Genomic DNA, 17,836 nt, shown 5'->3' on the forward strand with positions numbered 1-17,836 from the left:
AAGATGCTCAGAGTCTTGTTATAAAAACATCTCTCGTTATAAAATTAAATGACCTTTTTGTTATGTATGTCAGTTAATGAATTATTTATTTAAACAATTAAGTATTGAATCCTTTGATGTTTTGAAGTCCGTTATAATAAATCTTTAGGTTGGTCTCATTGCCAACTTTTCTGATTGATTGAAGTGATGGTTGTACTGTTTGTTTTGGAGTTCCTCCCATCTTCGAGCTGGTTTGTAGAATCTTTGCATTGGTAGTTTGTGGTTGCAGTGCTGTAGCTCACTCCCAATGTCTATTTTAAATTTTAGATGTGGAAAAAATTTGGGAGACTGGTGTACAATATAACAGTGCTTTTCATCCCTTGGGAAATGAGAATCAAGAAGATAGAAAGTAAGTAAATGGTGCAAAAGCTTAAGATTGTGTATTTAGTTGGGTAGTTGTTTGATTCACTCGTTCCTGTGCCAATGTCCAGGCCCTACACTTTAACCCTCTTACTGCGGCACCGACTGAAAACTGAAAGCAAAGAAACCTAAAAGTCTTGGCGGTAAAAATTTGTCTCAGGTGGTGGCATATAACAGGTTGTATCGGATTGGCTGCCCGTTATACGCAGTGCCTGGTGTTTAATTCCACTGACTGCAATGGAACTGACTTATCAGACACTGCATATAACTAGCAGCCAATCCGATACCGCCATTCTCCCCCACCCCCAAGACGAATGTTAATTGGAATCAAGTGGTGGGTATTAATTGTGATCCCCAGGTGGGCAGAGCAAACGTTACAAGGACACCCTCAAAGCCTCCCTGATAAAATGCAACATCCCCACCGACACCTGGGAGTCCCTGGCCAAAGATCGCCCTAAGTGGAGGAAGTGCATCCGGGAGGGCACTGAGCACCTCGAGTCTCGTCACCGAGAGCATGCAGAAATCAAGCGCGGGCAGCGGAAGGAGTGTGCGGCAAACCTGTCCCACCCACCCTTTCCCTCAACCACTGTCTGCCCCACCTGTGACAGAGACTGTAATTCCCATATTGGACTGTTCAGTCACCTGAGAACTCAGTTTTAGAGTGAAAGCAAGTCTTCCTCGATTTCGAGGGACTGCCTATGATGATGATTAATTGGGGACTCTCTCGTGTATATATATTATATATTAGATATATATGGGAGTAGGCTGGTGAAGGGCTGTAAGCTTATCTTGGAGTGCACAGTATGTAATTTGTATCGCTATAAATAAAGGCTTGTAAGCAACTAAAGACTAGGCTGTAGTCTTCAGTCCTTCACCAACTGGCCATCCAACTTTCGCAACGAATTTCTACCCACTGCAGTATCATTCCAACTTCACATGGAAAAGGAACAGGATAATGTATGAATCTTGTTATATGGTTCTTGCACTCTTGAGATGAAAGGATAAATTCGCAATCCATATTATCCTGTACCTGGTCATGTCTCACCAATCTGCATGAGCGCTTACTAACTGAAGGCTATGTGTGCACTCCGACATTTATAATGGGGAACTGGGGGGTGCAGTGGAGCAGGCACTGGTCTTTCACCACAAGTACCTGGGTTCCAATCTAACCCAGGCGGAAGGAATGAAAGTCTTCTCCAGCTGCATGATCGTAAGTGAAATGAGTTTGGAAACATCAATCTCCAGCGGGCGGAGTTTACTCTGTCTCACTCAGAGAGCTCACCGGACGCCTGGTATGGGAACCGAAGGGCAATGTTACATTGGTGTGAGAGGGCTGCGGTTCTAAGGTTGAGTTTGAGGAACATTGTTGGGACAGAATGGAGGTGGATTTACTCTCCAGCTGTCTGTGTCCTTGACCTGGGAACGCTTGATGTTGGCACTGGGTACCTTAAGTAGGCAGAGTCCCAATCCCAACACACCCCTTGTGCTGAAAGGGAAAATAATGCATGGTAACATATATCGAACGATACTGTTTGAAACACAAACACCGGAGCTTATTACTAATTTGGAGTTGAGACGATCAGCCACGATTTTATTGAATGGCGGAGCAGGCTCAAGGGGCCTACTTCTGCTTCGATCGCTCATGTTCTGAATAAGACATTGCACCGTTGGACGTGAGTGCTGTTGTGTGTGCTATTGAAATGTTTTGTCATTGTTAGGTCACTTTGGTTCTGGAGTTGCTTCTTATTTTATCTTTTTGAGATGGATGTTTGGCATCAACATAGTGCTGACGATAATGACTGGAGCTTTTGTTATATTACCAGAGGTAGGTGTGCACTGCATGGAATAGCTGAACATGTCTTGTTTGAAGTTGATTTGTCCAGAACTCCGCTGCCTGTAACTTGTCCCACACTAAGCCCTGCTCACCCCCCAGTAATTCCTGTCCTCGCTGATTTACACAAGCTCCCTGTCCCCCATTGTACATATTGGGGGTGGTTTTCAGTTTTTGGTCGGAGTGTAACACTAGCGGAAGCAGGTCGACCACCCGTTACACAGCCCGCCCAAATTTCTCTTCCCATTGGGGTCATAAGTTATCCACTTGCCGAATGTGAAAATTGGTCCCATTGAGTATAAAATCAGTCTCATTATCTTCAAAACCTTCCGTGTCCCAGGGTTCCCAATTCTGGTGACATGTATTCCTGGAGGTTTTATCACATGACCGCCCCGCCCCGCCCCCACAGTCCCGCCATTGGTTGCCCCATGCGTCTATCCTCACAGAGCCCCGCCTTCCCGCTGCGAATTGGAAATCAGCAGCCTCTCCAGTACGCGATTGGATGAATACTGGAAAAAAAGCACCATTTCTTTTACTGCCCCAGTGATTTCTCTCCTGGGTTGTGCTCCCAGCAGTGTCCAACAGATTAATCTTTAATTCCTGGAGCCTCCGGGACTATCGCGGAGGGTTGGCTACCTATCTGTGGCCTCACACACCCTACCTCAGCAACCTCCTCCAGCCCTTATGTACCCTCCTGTGTCTTCCTCTGACTCCTCTCTCTCTTTCCTCCTTCCTGCCACTCCTCCATCTGTGGCAGCTGCCTCCAGCTGCCTCGGTCCAACTCCCTTCCTAAACTCCTTTTTCTCATTCTGACCTGCTTTCAAAGTCTTCTCAAGCCCCACCTCGCCAGTCCCTTCTCCAGGCTCCCTACAAAGGCCTAGTCTCTGTTTCCCTTCTCCTCTGCAAAGCACCTTGGCACATTTTCTCCCTGAAGGACGCTCGATAAATGCAAGTTGTTGCCGGGTAAATTGAACTCAAAGGAGAGCCGGTTATGTGCATGCAAGTTGCTCAGTTAGAACAAGATTTAAAATAGCATGAATGTTTCAGGCAATATTACAAAAAGAGGCATATTCTTTAATTAAATAACTTTTAAAAGTAATATTTGCATTGTGTGTTAGCAGCTTGCAAACATCAGTGTATTCAATTCCCTTTTCAATCAGTCTGATATCTGGTGCCATCAGCTCAGTAAAGTCGCTAATGTGCATCTGTTTTTTTTTGCAAGCTTCTAGCAGGTGCTCCATTTGGAAGCACTCCAAGCAAGACGATCCCTGCAGGATACATCGGGTCCGCACAAGATCTGGACACCATCTGGTCACTCGGGGCAAGCCTGTCTACATCTTTTACTGCTTTGCCAATATTACACCCCAGTCAATTGCTCAAACTTTTCATGAAGTCAGTGCCTTACTGTGACTTTCATTCTCTCCACCGTGTAGGGCTACCTCCAGTATTCGGTTATGTTTTACGGCTACTATGGCAACGAGAGGAAGATTGGGAGGGCAGGCTACCGTTTGCCGCTGGCCTACTTTATGGTTGGGCTAGCAGTGTTTGCCTACAGCTTCATCATCCTCCTGCGGAAGTAATCATCGCAGCACACATCCTGTGATACCAGCACGGGTTTCGAGTTATTTGCTGTATTTTCTGCTCGTTTCCCAATGTTTCTATGACTATTAACAGGGAGGGTGCAGGGGAGGGAGGGAATGTGGGAGAGGGAGGAGAGCGAGGAAGGGGACAGTGCAGGGGAGGGGAGGGTGCGGGGGAGGGGGAGGGAGGGGAGGGTGCGGGGGAGGGGGAGAGCGGGGGGGGTGCGGAAGTGAGAAGTGTGGGGGAAGCGGGAGTGCGGGGGAAGGGGAAGAGCAGGGGAGGGGGAGAGCGGGGCAGGGGGAGTGCAGGGGAGGGCCGAGGATCGGGGAGTGTGGGGGAGTGGGGAGCGCGGGGTAGTGGGGAGCGTGGGGGAGCGGGGGAGTGGGGAGGACGGGGAGGGGGTGGGGGAGTGGAGAAAGTGGGGGAACAGGAGAACGGGGGAGGGGAAGTGCGGGGGGGAGAGCAGAGGAGCGGGTAGTGTGGAGGAGGGGGAATGCGGGGGAGTGGCAAGAGTGGAGGAGGGGGGAGTAGCAGGAGTGTTGGAGGGGGGAGTGCAAGAGGGGGGAGTGGCGAGAGTGTGGGAGGGGGGAGTGCGGGGGAGGGGGAGAGCGGGGGAGTGGGGGAGGGGTGAGAGCGGGGAGGGGCGTGCCGTGGAGGGGGGAGTGCGGGGGAGGGTGTGGGGGAGGAAGGAGTGGGGGGGGTGTGTGGAGGAATGGGGAGAGCGGGGAGGGGGAGAGCGGGGGAGGGCAAGAGTGGGGGGCGGGTGAGTGCGGGGGAGGGAAAGAGCAAGGGAGGGGGGGACGGGGGAGCAGGGGAGGGGGCGTGCGGGGGACGGGGAGAGCGGGGGAGTGGCGAGGGTGGGGGAGGGGGTAGTGCGGGGGAGGGGGAGGACGGGGGAGGGGGTAGTGCGGGGGAGGGGGAGGACGGGGTGCGGGGGATGGGGAGTACGGGGAAGGGGGGAGTGCGGGGGAATGGTGAGAGTGGGGAACGGGGGAGTGGCGAGAGTGGGGGACGGGGGAGTGGCGAGAGTGGGGGAGGGGGGAGTGCGGGGGAGGGGGCGTGCAAGGGAGTGGGGGGGGGAGTGCGGGTAGGGAGGTGAGTGAGAGTGAGGGGAGTGCGGGGGAGGGGGTGTGTGGGGAAGGGGGAGTGCGGGCGGGGGGGGTTTGCAGGAGAGGAGGGAGTGCGGGGAGAGAGCAGAAGAGCGGGGAGTGCGGAGGAGGTGGAGTGCGGGGGAGGGGAAGTGCGGGGGGGGGAGCGAGAGTAGGGGGAGTTCGGGGGACGGGGGAGTGCGGCGGATTGGGGGAAGGGGGATAGCGGGGGAGGGGAGAGCGGGGGAGTGGCGAAAGTGGGGAGGGGGAGCGCAAGGGAGTGGCGAGAGTGGGGGAGGGGGGAGTGCGGGGAGGGTGGAGAGCGAGAGTGGGGGGAGTGCAGGAGCTTGGGGGAGGACGGGGTGCGGGGGATGGGGAGTACGGGGAAGGGGGGAGTGCGGGGGAATGGTGAGAGTGGGGAACGGGGGAGTGGCGAGAGTGGGGGAGGGGGGAGGGGGGGGAGGGGGCGTGCAAGGGGGTGGGGGGGGAGTGCGGGTAGGGAGGTGAGTGAGAGTGAGGGGAGTGCGGGGGAGGGGGTGTGTGGGGGTCAGGGCGTGCGGAGGAGGGGGGAGTGCAAGGGAGTGGCGAGACTGGGGAAGGCGGGAGTGCGGGGAGGGGAGAGAGCGAGAGTGGGGGGAGTGCAGGGGGCGGGGGAGTGTGGGTGCATGGGGGAGGGGGGAGCGGGGGGAAGGGGAGAGCGTGGGAGGGGAGGGTGCGAGAGAGCAGGGGAGGGTGCGGGGGAGGAGGGAGTGCGGGGAGAGAGCAGAGGAGCGGGGGAGTGCGGAGGAGGGGGAGTGCGGGGGAGGAGGGAGTGCGGGGGGGGGAGAGCGGGTGAGGGGGAGAGCGGGGGAAGGGGAGAGCGAAAGTGGGGGGAGAGCAGCGGGCGGGGGAGTGTGGAGGCTTGTGGGAGGGGGGAGAGCGGGGGAGGGGAGGATGCGGGAAAGGTGGGTGCGGGGGAGGGGGAGAGCAGTGGAGGGTGCGGGGGAGAAGGGACATTGGGGGAGGGGGAGTGGGGAGAGCGGGGGAGGGGAAGTGCAGGGGAGGGGTGTTTGCAGGAGAGGAGGGAGTGCGGGGTGAGAGCAGAAGAGCGGAGAGTGCGGAGGAGGTGGAGTGCGGGGGAGGGGAAGTGCGGGGGGGGGGAGAGCGGGTGAGGGGGAGAGCGGGGGTGAGGGGAGTGCGGGGAGGGGGGAGAGCGAGAGTAGGGGGAGTGCGGGGGAGGGGGAGTGCGGGGGGGGCAGAGCGAGAGTAGGGGGAGTGCGTGGGAGGGGGAGTGCGGGGGGGGGGAGCGAGAGTAGGGGGAGTTCGGGGGACGGGGGAGTGCGGCGGATTGGGGGAAGGGGGATAGCGGGGGAGGGGAGAGCGGGGGAGTGGCGAAAGTGGGGAGGGGGAGCGCAAGGGAGTGGCGAGAGTGGGGGAGGGGGGAGTGCGGGGAGGGTGGAGAGCGAGAGTGGGGGGAGTGCAGGAGCTTGGGGGAGGGGGGCGCGGGGGAGGGGAGGGTGCAAGGGAGGTGGGTGCAGGGGAGGGGAAGGTGCAGGGGAGGAAGGAGAGTGGGGGAGGGGGTGTGTGGGGGAGTGGGGAGAGCGGGGGAGGGGGAGTGCAGGGGAGGGGAGTGCGGGAGAGGGGCGAGAGTCGGGGGAGTGAGGGGCAGGGGTGAGAGCGGGGGAGGGGGAGAGCGGGGGAGGGGAGTGTGCAGGGGTGGGTGGGTGTGGGGGATGTTGCGAGTGAGGGGAGTGTGAGGGAGGGGGGAGGGAGGGGCGAGTGCGGGGGAGGGAGGGGGAGAGCAGGGGAGGGTGCGGGGGAGGAGGGAGTGCGGGGGAGGGGGAGAGCGGGGAAGGGGGGAGTGCGGATAAACCTCTGCATGGCTGATCTTACCGACAGGGCCTTATTTAAATAATCCACTGCAGACTCCCTCCTGTTGGCCGGCGAGCAGCGACTCAGACAAGCGGCAGGTGGCCTGAGCCGGAGACCCCGGCAGCCCGTACAGGACGAAGGCTCTGGATCGTCATCGGTGGGGGGCAAGGGATGTTGACCAGGCCACAATCCAGGCTAGGGTAGGGGGCAGAAGGTTTCCGTGTGAGGCCTGTGGGCAGCACTCCTGCTCCTCCAGGCCCACAAGGAGAGCTAAAAGGAGCTGATCTGTAGCACATACCATGGCCAGTCGCCCCCCACCCCCCACATCACCCCCCATCTCGGAGCCCATGGCACGGACCTCCCCCTCACTGTTACATTTAAGCTGCGGCACCAGTGATGTCATCAAGCCCCAACTTTTGAACGTTTGACATTTCTTATCTCATAACACTGCTGTGAAGCATCTTGGGACGTTTCACTACATTAAAGGCGCTATATAAATACAAGTTGTTGTTGTTAATTAGGCCCCTGCTGCTGATTTGTGTTTGTTAAATTTTAAATGGTCGGGTTGTTCAGTTGGTGGGGGAGGGTGGCTTAAAATCGAGGCCCACGTGTCTGTTTAGGGATTTGTATACCTTGCTTTTTCTGTTCGTTTTTGGTTTCATCCCTTTTATTTCATTCTTGTATTTGTTTGGTTACAAGACACTGAGAGGGTTATTATCGACACTTACAAAATGTGAATTCAATTTAGCCACACTGGTGCGAAGGTTGTTCTCGGCTTTTAACATATTTTGCTGGCGATGAAACAAACACACAGTTAGAAAATCACAATACAAACAGTGGAAAATTACTAAACCATTTCTTAATTGCCAGTGCTCTGAATAAAGCATTGTAACCTTTCATGTGTGTGTATGTGTTCAGCCGTGTCCGTGTGTATCTGTATTTATGTCTGTCTCCAGCCGAGATGGTCAGCCTCCTAAGCCTCCAACATGGCGGACAGGAAGCCCACACTCTTTACAAGCCAGAGGTGTGCTGCCCGCCATATTGGTAAAGGCCGGAAAATCGTTGTGCGGTGCCCACACCTGAAAAAGGCATGAGACTCTTTGCAAATGCAAATAACAGGCCTACCGCCGGTCCGACACCCCGCCTCCCCCCTCCCCGCAGTTTTCTTTGGCCTGAGGCAGTCGGCTGCACTCCAAAAACCAGGCCTTAAAGGGATCGCTGCGCACCTCAACCAACAAGGCGAGCTTTTAAAATATACTTACCTGAATGTGGAGCCGGGAGGAGCAGGAGTGCTGCCCCCGACCCCACATTCAAACCACGCCACCTACACCCCACACCGACCCCTCCCAAATTTACACCCGGTCCGAACGCCCCTCTTCCTCACTTGCCTGTGGGGGGCTGCCACACTGGCAGCAGCCCCCGAGCATCCATCGTACGTCGCCAATGAGCTGCGTGAAGCCCTCCTCAGCTCAGCAGCTCGGCGACAATGAAGCCTGAGGCACAATATCAGGGGCAGCTTAGACCTCAGTATTCAGCTGCATAAGAACATAAGAAATAGGAGCAGGAGTCGGCCATTCGGCCCCTCAAGCCTGCTCCACCGTTCAATAAGATCATGGCTGATCCGATCATGGACTCAGCTCCAGTTTCATGTCCAGTCCCCATAACCCTTCACTCCCTTATTGCTCAAAAATCTGTCTATCTCCACCTTAAATATATTCAATGACCCAGCCTCCACAGCTCTCTGGGGCAGAGAATTCCACAGATTCACGACCTACTGAGAGTAGAAATTCCTCCTCATTTACGGTTTAAATGGGCGGCCCCTTATTCTGAAACTATGCCCCCTAGTTCTAGATTCCCCCACTGGGGTAAACATCCTCTCAGCATCTAACCTGTCAAGCCCCCTCAGAATCGCGTCCGACTATCTCGGCCTCTGTGTTTGTGTCTCTCTGACCTGTGTGTGTGTGTTTGTCAGTGTGTGTGTGCGGGTGTATCTGTTAAAATGTAGAATAACTCTTTGCTTGTTTTGCTGCTTAGAATGGCAAAGAATTCGAGGTTGAGCATGGCCAGTGCGTCTGATGAGAACTATACCTTCTGCTGGAAGGTCTTCTGCGCCTGGGATTATCTGATCGGCAATCCAGAGGCTGCGGAGAGCAAAACGGCCGCAGTGGTCAACAGTATCCGAGTAAGAGGCACCTAATGATCAACCCCAACTGCTACAACTATCAGAATCTCAGAATCACACAGCACAGAAGGAGGCCATTCGGCCCATCATGCCTGTGCCCGCTCTTTAAAAGAGCTGTCCAATTGGTCCCACTCCCCTCCTCCTTCCCCAAAGCTCTGCACATTTTTCCTTTTCAAGTATTTATCTAATTCCCTATTGAATCTGCTTCCACCTCCCTTTCAGGCAGTGCATTTTGGATCACAATAAGTCGCTGCGTAAAAACATTTCTCCTCATTTCTCCTCTCTAATTCTTTTGCTAATCCTCTGGTTACGTGTCAGCCAGTGGCTCAGTGGGCAGCACCCCTGCCTCTAAGACAGAAGGTCTTGGGTTCAAGTCCCATTCCAGAGACTTCAGCACGTAAATCTTGGCTGACACTCCAGTGCAGTGTTGAGGGAGTACTGTGCTGAGGGGGTACTGCACTGTCAGAGGTGTCGTCTTTCAGGTGAGATGTTAAACCGAGGCCCTGTCTGCTCTCAGGTGAACATAAAAGACCCCATGGCACTATTAAAAGACGAGCAGGGGAGTTATCCCCAGTGTCCTGGCTAATATTTATCCCTCAGCAACATAACAAAAAACAGATTATTATTATTTGTGCGAGCTTTCTGTGTGTAAATTGGCTGCCTTACAAAAAGTACTTCACTGGCTGTAAAGCGCTTTGGGACATCCGGTGGTCATGAACGACGCTATATAAATGCAAGTGAAAACAGTTTCTCCTTATTCACTCTGTGCAAAATCCTACATATTATCTCATCTTTGTACATTAATCCAATGTGGCTTTATGTGCATTGTAATAGTTATCGCGTTTGTCGTTTACTAACAGGCTAATACAAAATGTCCATCTTTTTGTTAAGGAAGCAATTCTCGAGGAACAAGTCAAAAAGAAGGACAGAAGCTTGTAGGTATTGGCGGCAGGGAAAATACAAGAACAGAACAGCAACAATCAAAGACACTGTTTGTAACTCAATGAAAAATAATACATTTCATCTTAATGTCTTTCCAGGGCGGTGATAATAAGTTTAAGGATTCTTGCCAATATTCTGGTACTTCTCTCCCTGGCGGGCAGTATTTACATCATTTACTTTGTTGTGGATCGCTCACAGGAGTTGGAGCGCACGAAGATCGAGCTGTCACTGTGGGAAAAGAACGAGGTAGGCACTTGTCCCTGAGGGGGTTCCAGATCGAAACCCCTGTTGCATAAATGTGCTCACACACTGCCTGCTTTCTGTTTAGGTGAGTGTGGTTGTTTCGCTCATCACCATGATTGCCCCCTCGGTGTTCGAACTCGTGGCTCAGCTTGAAATGTTGCATCCCAGGACCACACTGCGCTTCCAGCTCGCCAGGTACGACCTCGCCTCCAGCCCTCCCCCCCACCCGCCACCTAACCCCTGCCCCCCCCAGCACCCCACCACCTCCCCCCCCGCACCACCTGCCCCTCGCCACCCCACGACTTAACCCCCGCCACCCCAACCCCCCCATCACCCCGCCACCTAACCTCTGCCCCCCCAGCACCCCACCACCTCCCCCCCCCGCACCACCTGCCCCTCGCCACCCCACGACTTAACCCCCGCCACCCCACCACCTAACCTCTGCCCCCCACCTGCCCCACCCCACCTCCTCCCCTCCCCCACCACACCCCCACCCCAGCCACCTCTCCCCCCCCACCCACAGCCTCCCACCACCTAACCCCCGCTCCGTCCCGCCATTACCATCGCCCCTTCCCCCTCCCGCCCCCGGTGGAAGACTACATGAATTGCTTGTTGGTATTAATTTAGTCACCAATGTATGCTAATATATGCCAGAGAGTGAGTGCCTTGGCAGCACACGGCAAGCCGTGAACTCTCATTCACCTTGTGCCTGACGGGAGGCTGAGACACCATTAATGGCACAATTTCTGCTCTCAGACCCGAGCCCCAAAGCAGGTAAAACCCCTCCAGTAAACCTCACTGGGAGCAGAGGCGAGGGAGCTGAATAGTTCTATGAAATATTGTAAGCATCATGAAAAATAAAACAGGCTTGGGTAATGTCATAGAGCAGCAACTTGAGGCAATTCAAACCCTCTAATATCCGAAGATGTGGTTTGACTTTTTTTTCTTTCTAAAGGATAACGCCCCGTGTAATCCTCTTGTAACGCATGCAGCTTTCGCTGCAACTGCAATTTATTTTTTTAGATACGAGATGATAAAAAAAATAATTTTCTGCAAAGATTTGATTGTGATGAATTGTGTTACCTTCGCCTCCAACTTGTTCAATGCGTCCTCTCTGTTTTTAATGCAGGGTGTTGGTGCTGTACTTGGGCAATCTTTACAGTTTGATCATTGCTCTACTGGATAAAGTGAACAGTATGAGCATGGTGGTAAGCATTTAAGCTTAAGACAATCCCTTTGTGTTTCCAACGAAGGCCCGTAATTAGGGGGGCAGTGTGTTACCCTTTTGATAATCGCAGTGTTATTTCAGCAACAAAATGATAGCACTCCTCCAGTAAATGCACCCCCTCCACCCTTCCACACCACAGCTTTGCAGTGTTAGGATATAGTAGGAGCAGGATTCCCCAGACTTCTCCCAGATAACTCGAGCACATTCCCAATCCATTATCAACTCCCAGATAACATATCCTGTTCAAAACGGGGGCGAGGGATAACTCCAGCAACTGCAGGCCAGTCAGCTGAATGTTGGTGGTGGGGAAAATTTAGAGACATTAATCCAGGACAAAATTAATTGGCACTTGGAAAAATATGGGTTAGTAAGTGAAAGTCAGCAGGGATTTATTAAAGGCAAATTGTGTTCACTAACTTGATTGAGTTCTTTGACAAAGTAATGGAGAGGGTAGTGTGATTGACGTTGTGTATATAGGCTTTCAAAAGGCGTTTGATAAAGTACCATGTAATAGACTTGTTAGCATAATTGGAGCCCGTGGGAGTAAAGGAACAGTGCTGTGTGGATATGAAACTGGCTAAAGGACAGAAAGCAGAGAGTCGTGGTGAACTACAACAACACAGAAGCACAATACTGGGGATGCTGGAATCTGAAACACAAGCAGAAAATGCTGGAAATCTCAGCAGGTCAGGCAGCGTCTGTGCAGAGAAACAGAGTTAACATTTCAGGTCTCTGACCCTTCGTACAGGTGAACTGTTGTTTCTCATACTGGAGGGATGTGTGCCGAGGTGTCCCCCTAGGGGTCGGTGTTGGGACCACTGCTCTTATTGATATACATTCATCATCATCGTAGGCAGTCCCGCGAAGCGAGGATGACTTGCTTCCACGCCAAAAGGGATGAGTTCACAGGTATTTCAATGAAGGAGCTGATATTCCGGATCCTGAACTACATGTTGAAGGGTGGAAGATGCCTGTGCGTGGATTTTTTTAACGTGTGGTGGCCGTTGCACACTAGCCACCACACGGGCTTGACAGAGCTAGGTCTTGGTCCAGTGGCAAGGATTAACCAGGACGACTGGAGACCTGCTCTGCTGCACGGACCTAGCGCACACATATATCGCAGTGTGGGCTGGCCCTGGGCCCTTGGCTCCTCTGGGCCCCGAACTCACACCTCTCCTGGGCCCCGGTCACTTCCCTCTACAATCTCTCGCCGCTCCTTCGCCCCTCCTGCTGTGCCTGCCCGCACTGCAATCAGCGACCTGGCTTTGCAGCCATTGCCCTCCTGCTCCCTGCAGCGGTATGCCGCTGCACGCTGCAGGGAGCAAGAGATGAGGAGAAACTTTTTCACCCAGAGAGTTATGAACCTGCGGAATTCTCTACCACAGAAAATTGTTGAGTCCAGTTCGTTGGATATATTCAAAAGGGAGTTAGATGTGGCCCTTACAGCTGAAGGGATCAGGAGAGAAAGCAGGAATGGGGTACTGAAGTTGCATGATCAGCCATGATCCTATTGAATGGTGGTGCAGGCTTGAAGGGCCGAATGGCCTACTCCTGCACCTATTTTCTGTGTTTCTATGTTTATCTCCTGCTTTGCTGCATCGCTGTATTCTTTCTCCCTTTCTCAGGGCTGTCAACCCTCAACTTTGGCCCATTGCTCCTTCCAAACCCTGTTTCTTCACAACTTCCCCACACACCCACTCTCAGTTCTGCTAACCCTTTTGTTTTAAAGGCCCCTTTTCTGATCAGGTGTCCTGTATATTAATTTGACATTTTTCATTAAATGGGAGCTGGGGCAGTGCAGACAGAGGCACTGGCACTCTAATGGAAAGTGTCACAATTCGGAGAATGAAAAGAAATATTTGCACTTATATAGCAGCTTATCACATCGCTGAGAATCATGTTTCACACAAATTTCTTTTGAGTACAGTCACTCTCGATATGTAGGCAAATACAGCAGCCAATTTGCACACTACAAGTTCCCACAAGCAGAAAATGTCCAGTTAGCCTGTTTTGGTAGTGTTAGTTGAGGGATGTTGGCCAAGACACCAGCAGAACTTTCTGCTCCTCCTAGACTGGTGCCACGGGATCTTTATCATCCACATGAACTGACGGGGTCTTGGTTTAACATTTTACCCAGGGGTCAGTGCCTCTGGCAATGCAGCACTCCCTCTGCCGCATTAAAGCATCACTCGAGATTTTGTGCCCAGCTCCTGGAGCACGGCTTGAGCCCGTGAACTTCTGACACCGAGGCAAGAGTGCTACCAACTGAGCCCGTCGGCACTCGGTGGTTAGGTAGTGAAAACACCCAGGACCAAAGTTCTGAACAGGTTCTGGGAACCGATAACTCACCACAAGGACCTCACATGACAACATCACATCAAAAAAAACATCATACCAATGGACACGTTGAATTGGGCCTGTGCTTCCCATGAACCAATCAGGTCATGGCTTCAGCATGTACAGGGACCAATCACAGAGCTTCAGGCACTGGTTTGAATAATAGATGCTGAGAAGTTCGACTTCTGCCCATAACGGGTGTAAAATCGAGGGAGCGATGGTTCCATGCTGGCCTGAGGCCTGAGGCCAGAACTTAGCTTCAGACCTCATTTAAATGCCGCCAATCAGTTGCCCCCCGCACCCCCACCCCCAACGTCCCGTCGCAACAGTTCACCAGTCGGGTCGGGTGGGGGAGGGGACAGCAACTGACCCAGCCGGAGGGCGGGACCGGCAGGGGAGGTGATCCCTGGGGTGCTCAGGCATGCAGGCATCAGGCTAGAGATTATTGTGGGCTGAGGAGGAGCTGTTTTTGAGTGACCTCCAGTGGTCCCTTTAACAATTATAGGTTATGATATGTCCTCACTACACAGTATAAATGCACACGAGACACATGCTTGAGAGAAGGTCAGCCTGTGACCTGTCCTTTATTCCTTAGCACTCAAGTGATGAAAGTGGGTGGAGCTTCCCCCTTTATACCTGAAGGTCCAGGTTAGGAGTGTCTCCCACAAGTTCACCACCTAGTGGTCATTGTTCTCACGGTGTACAACTTAGGTCAGATTATACATGGGTTACAATGCTGGTTGAATACATGACATCACCTCCCCCCAAAGTCTTATTGGGATCACAGGTTAAGTCTCTCTGGTGGTTTACGCTCCCTTGCAGAGCGCCTGAGTTGGGGCTCCGGTTGTTGGGCGCTGGCCTGAGTGTCTGCTGTTTGCGGTGCCTCAGGCCTGTCCGGACTGCCCACAGTGACTGGGCTCTCCTCCCTTTGGTTCCGATGTTCGGTCACCTGTGGCGGAGTAAACTCTATATTGTGTTCTTCCTCTGCTTCTTCTATGGGGTTGCTGAACCTCCTTTTTGTTTGATCCACGTGTTTGCGGCAGATTTGTCCATTGGTAAGTTTAACTACCAGAATCCTATTTCCCTCTTTGGCAATCACAGTGCCTATGAGCCATTTGGGCCCTGCAGCGTAGTTGAGGACAAATACAGGGTCATTTACATCAATACATCGTGCCCTCGCATTCCTGTCATGGTAGTCATATTGTGACTGGCGCATGCTCTCGACAATTTATTTCATGGTGGGGTGTATAAGGGATAACCGGGTTTTGAGCGTCATTTTCATTCGCAGCTCTGCGGGTGGAACCCCTGTGAGCGAGTGTGGTCGGGATCTATTGGCCAACAGGAGGCGTGATAAGCGACTTTGTAGGGAACCTCCTTGGAATCTGAGCATCCCCTGTTTGATTATCTGCACTGCTCGTTCTGCCTGGCCATTTGAGGCCGGCTTGAATGGTGCCGTTCTAACATGGTTAATTCCATTGCCTGCCATGAAGTCCTGGAATTCAGTACTTGTGAAGCACGGGCCATTGTCGCTGACCAAGATGTCCGGTAGACCGTGGGCGGCGAACATTGCCCGTAGACTTTCTACCGTGGCAAAGGATGTGCTTGAATTTAAAATATCACACTCGATCCATTTGGAGTAGGCGTCTACTACAACCAAAAACATTTTTCCCATGAAAGGACCTGCGTAGTTCACATGGATGCATGACCAAGGCTTGGCGGGCCATGGCCAGGGGCTAAGGGGGGGCTTCCCTGGGCGCATTGCCCAGCTGGGCACACGTGTTGCACCTGCGAATACAAAGTTCCAGATCTGCGTCTATCCCTGGCCACCAAACGTGTGACCTGGCAATTGCCTTCATCATGACAATGCCTGGGTGCTCATTGTGGAGTTCTCTGATGAACACCTCTCTGCCCATCTGGGGCATGACTACGCGATTTCCCCACAGTAGGCAATTGGCCTGAATCGAGAGTTCATCCCTGCGCCTGTGAAATGGTTTAAATTTCTCAGGGCGTGCCCTGTACGTGGCTGCCCAGTTCCCATTCAGGACACATTTCTTGACGAGAGACAATAGCGGGTCTCTGTTTGTTCAGACTTTAATCTGACGGGCTGTCACAGGTGAGCCTTCGCTTCCAAAAGCTTCAACAGCCATGACCATCTCAGCAGCATGCTCGGTAGCCCCCTCAGTGGTGGCTAGTGGGAGCCTGCTGAGTGCATCGGCGCAGTTTTCAGTACCCAGTCTGAGCCGAATTGTATCGTCATAGGTGGCTAATGTGAGTGCCCACCTCTGTATGCGGGCCGATGCATTTGCATTTATGGCCTTGTTGTCAGCCAAAAGGGACGTTAGGGGTTTGTGATCTGTCTCCAGCTCAAATTTCCTGCCAAACAAGTACTGGTGCATTTTCTTTACCGCATATACACATGCGAGCGCCTCCTTTTCTACCATCCCGTAGCCCCTTTCTGCCTGGGACAGACTTCTGGAGGCATAAGCTACTGGCTGTAACTGACCCTTGGCATTGACATGCTGCAACACACACCCGACACCATTGGATGACGCATCGCACGTTAACACAAGTTTCTTACATGGGTCATATAACGTTAACAGATTGTTGGAACATAACAAATTGCGTGCTCTATTAAAAGCCCTTTCCTGGCTGTCCCCCCAGACCCATTCGCGACCTTTGCATAAGAGCACGTGTAATGGCTCTAGCAGCTCAATTTGGGAAGAAAGTTACCAAAATAGTTCAGGAGCCCCAGGAACGAACACAGCTCCGTCGTGTTACGAGGTCTGGGTGCTCTCTGGATCGCTTCCGTCTTGGACGCAGTAGGGCTGATCCCGTCTGCTGCTACCCTCATCCCCAGGAATTCTACCTCTGGAGCTAGGAAGACGCACTTCGCCTTTTTCAGTTGCAGCCCTACCTGGTCCAGTCTGCGTAGCACCTCCTCCAGGTTGTGGAGGTGTTCTTCAGTATTGTAACCCGTGATGAGGATGTCATCCTGAAAAACCACCGTCCCTGGTATCGACTTGAGGAGGCTTTCCATATTTCGTTGGAAGATCGCGGCGGCCGAGCGAATCCCGAACGGACATCTGTTGTACTCAAACAACCCCATGTGTGTCGTGATGGTGGTCAGCTTCTTCGACTCACTCGCCAGCTCCTGGGTCATGTAAGCTGATGTCAGGTCCAATCTTGGAAAAGGTTTGCCACCGGATAGCGTGGCAAAGAGGTCCTCCGCTCTCGGTAGCGGCTACTGGTCTTGGAGTGACACCCGATTGATGGTGGCCTTGTAATCACCACATATCCTGACCGACGCATCTGCCTTGAGCACCGGCACAATCAGGCTTGCCCAGTCACTGAATTCGACTGGCGAGATGATGCCTTCCCTCAGCAGGCGGTCCAATTCGCCTTCTATCTTTTCCCGCATCACGTACGGCACCGCTCTGGCCTTGTGGTGTACTGGCCTGGCGGCCGGGTTTATGTGAATCACTACCTTGGCCCCCATGAAAGTGCCAATGTCGGGTTGAAATAATGAGTCAAATTTGTCCAGGATCTGTGAGCATGATACTCGCTCCACAGAGGAAATTGCATTGACATCGCCCCATTTCCAGTTCATGACAGCAAGCCAACTCCTCCCCAGTAGTGCGGGAACCATCCCCCGGGACAACCCTGAGTGGCAACCTGTTCTCTGAATCTTTGTGGGTCACGACTACCGTGGCGCTGCCTAGCACCGGAATGATCTCCTTTGTGTATGTCCGTAGCTATGCGTCAATCGGCGATAATTTTGGCCTCCTGGCCTTGGACGCCCACAACTTTTCGAACTGTTTGATACCCATCAGGGATTGGCTGGCCCCCATGTCTAGCTCCATTGATACTGGGATGCCATTGAGGAGCACTTTCATCATTGTCGGTGGTGTCCTGGTGTATGAACTGTATACGTGCTCCACATGAACTCGCTGAACTTCAGCTTCCAGCGATTTCCCGCAGCGTTCATTTCTGTAATTTCTGCAGGTATTTTGCTCATCTCTGCAAACTCCGGCTGAGTGTGTGCCTCCACGCCTCCAACATGAGCTGTTGTTGGAAACAAAAGGTCCCTTGCCAGTCGATCGTCCCTGACTGCCCCTGTTATTGTCCTTGAGTGCACCATTAACAGGTGTTGATGG

At 53.0% G+C, this 17,836-nt stretch overlaps 1 protein-coding gene across 1 annotated transcript in view; it reads left to right on the forward strand.

Annotated features, from left to right (window-relative positions):
• LOC139228166 (transmembrane channel-like protein 3) overlaps positions 1–17,836 on the forward strand; it is a 96,380-nt gene that overhangs the window by 18,817 nt on the left and 59,727 nt on the right. Inside the window, exons 4-12 of the mRNA XM_070859353.1 lie at positions 307–388; positions 2,118–2,224; positions 3,453–3,551; positions 3,664–3,806; positions 8,785–8,932; positions 9,824–9,867; positions 9,973–10,120; positions 10,203–10,312; positions 11,247–11,325. Coding sequence (XP_070715454.1) covers positions 307–388; positions 2,118–2,224; positions 3,453–3,551; positions 3,664–3,806; positions 8,785–8,932; positions 9,824–9,867; positions 9,973–10,120; positions 10,203–10,312; positions 11,247–11,325 — 960 coding nt within the window. The remainder of the gene's footprint in view (positions 1–306; positions 389–2,117; positions 2,225–3,452; positions 3,552–3,663; positions 3,807–8,784; positions 8,933–9,823; positions 9,868–9,972; positions 10,121–10,202; positions 10,313–11,246; positions 11,326–17,836) is intronic.

The sequence above is a fragment of the Pristiophorus japonicus genome, chromosome 17 (assembly GCF_044704955.1).
Source record: "Pristiophorus japonicus isolate sPriJap1 chromosome 17, sPriJap1.hap1, whole genome shotgun sequence".
NCBI lineage: Eukaryota > Metazoa > Chordata > Chondrichthyes > Pristiophoridae > Pristiophorus > Pristiophorus japonicus.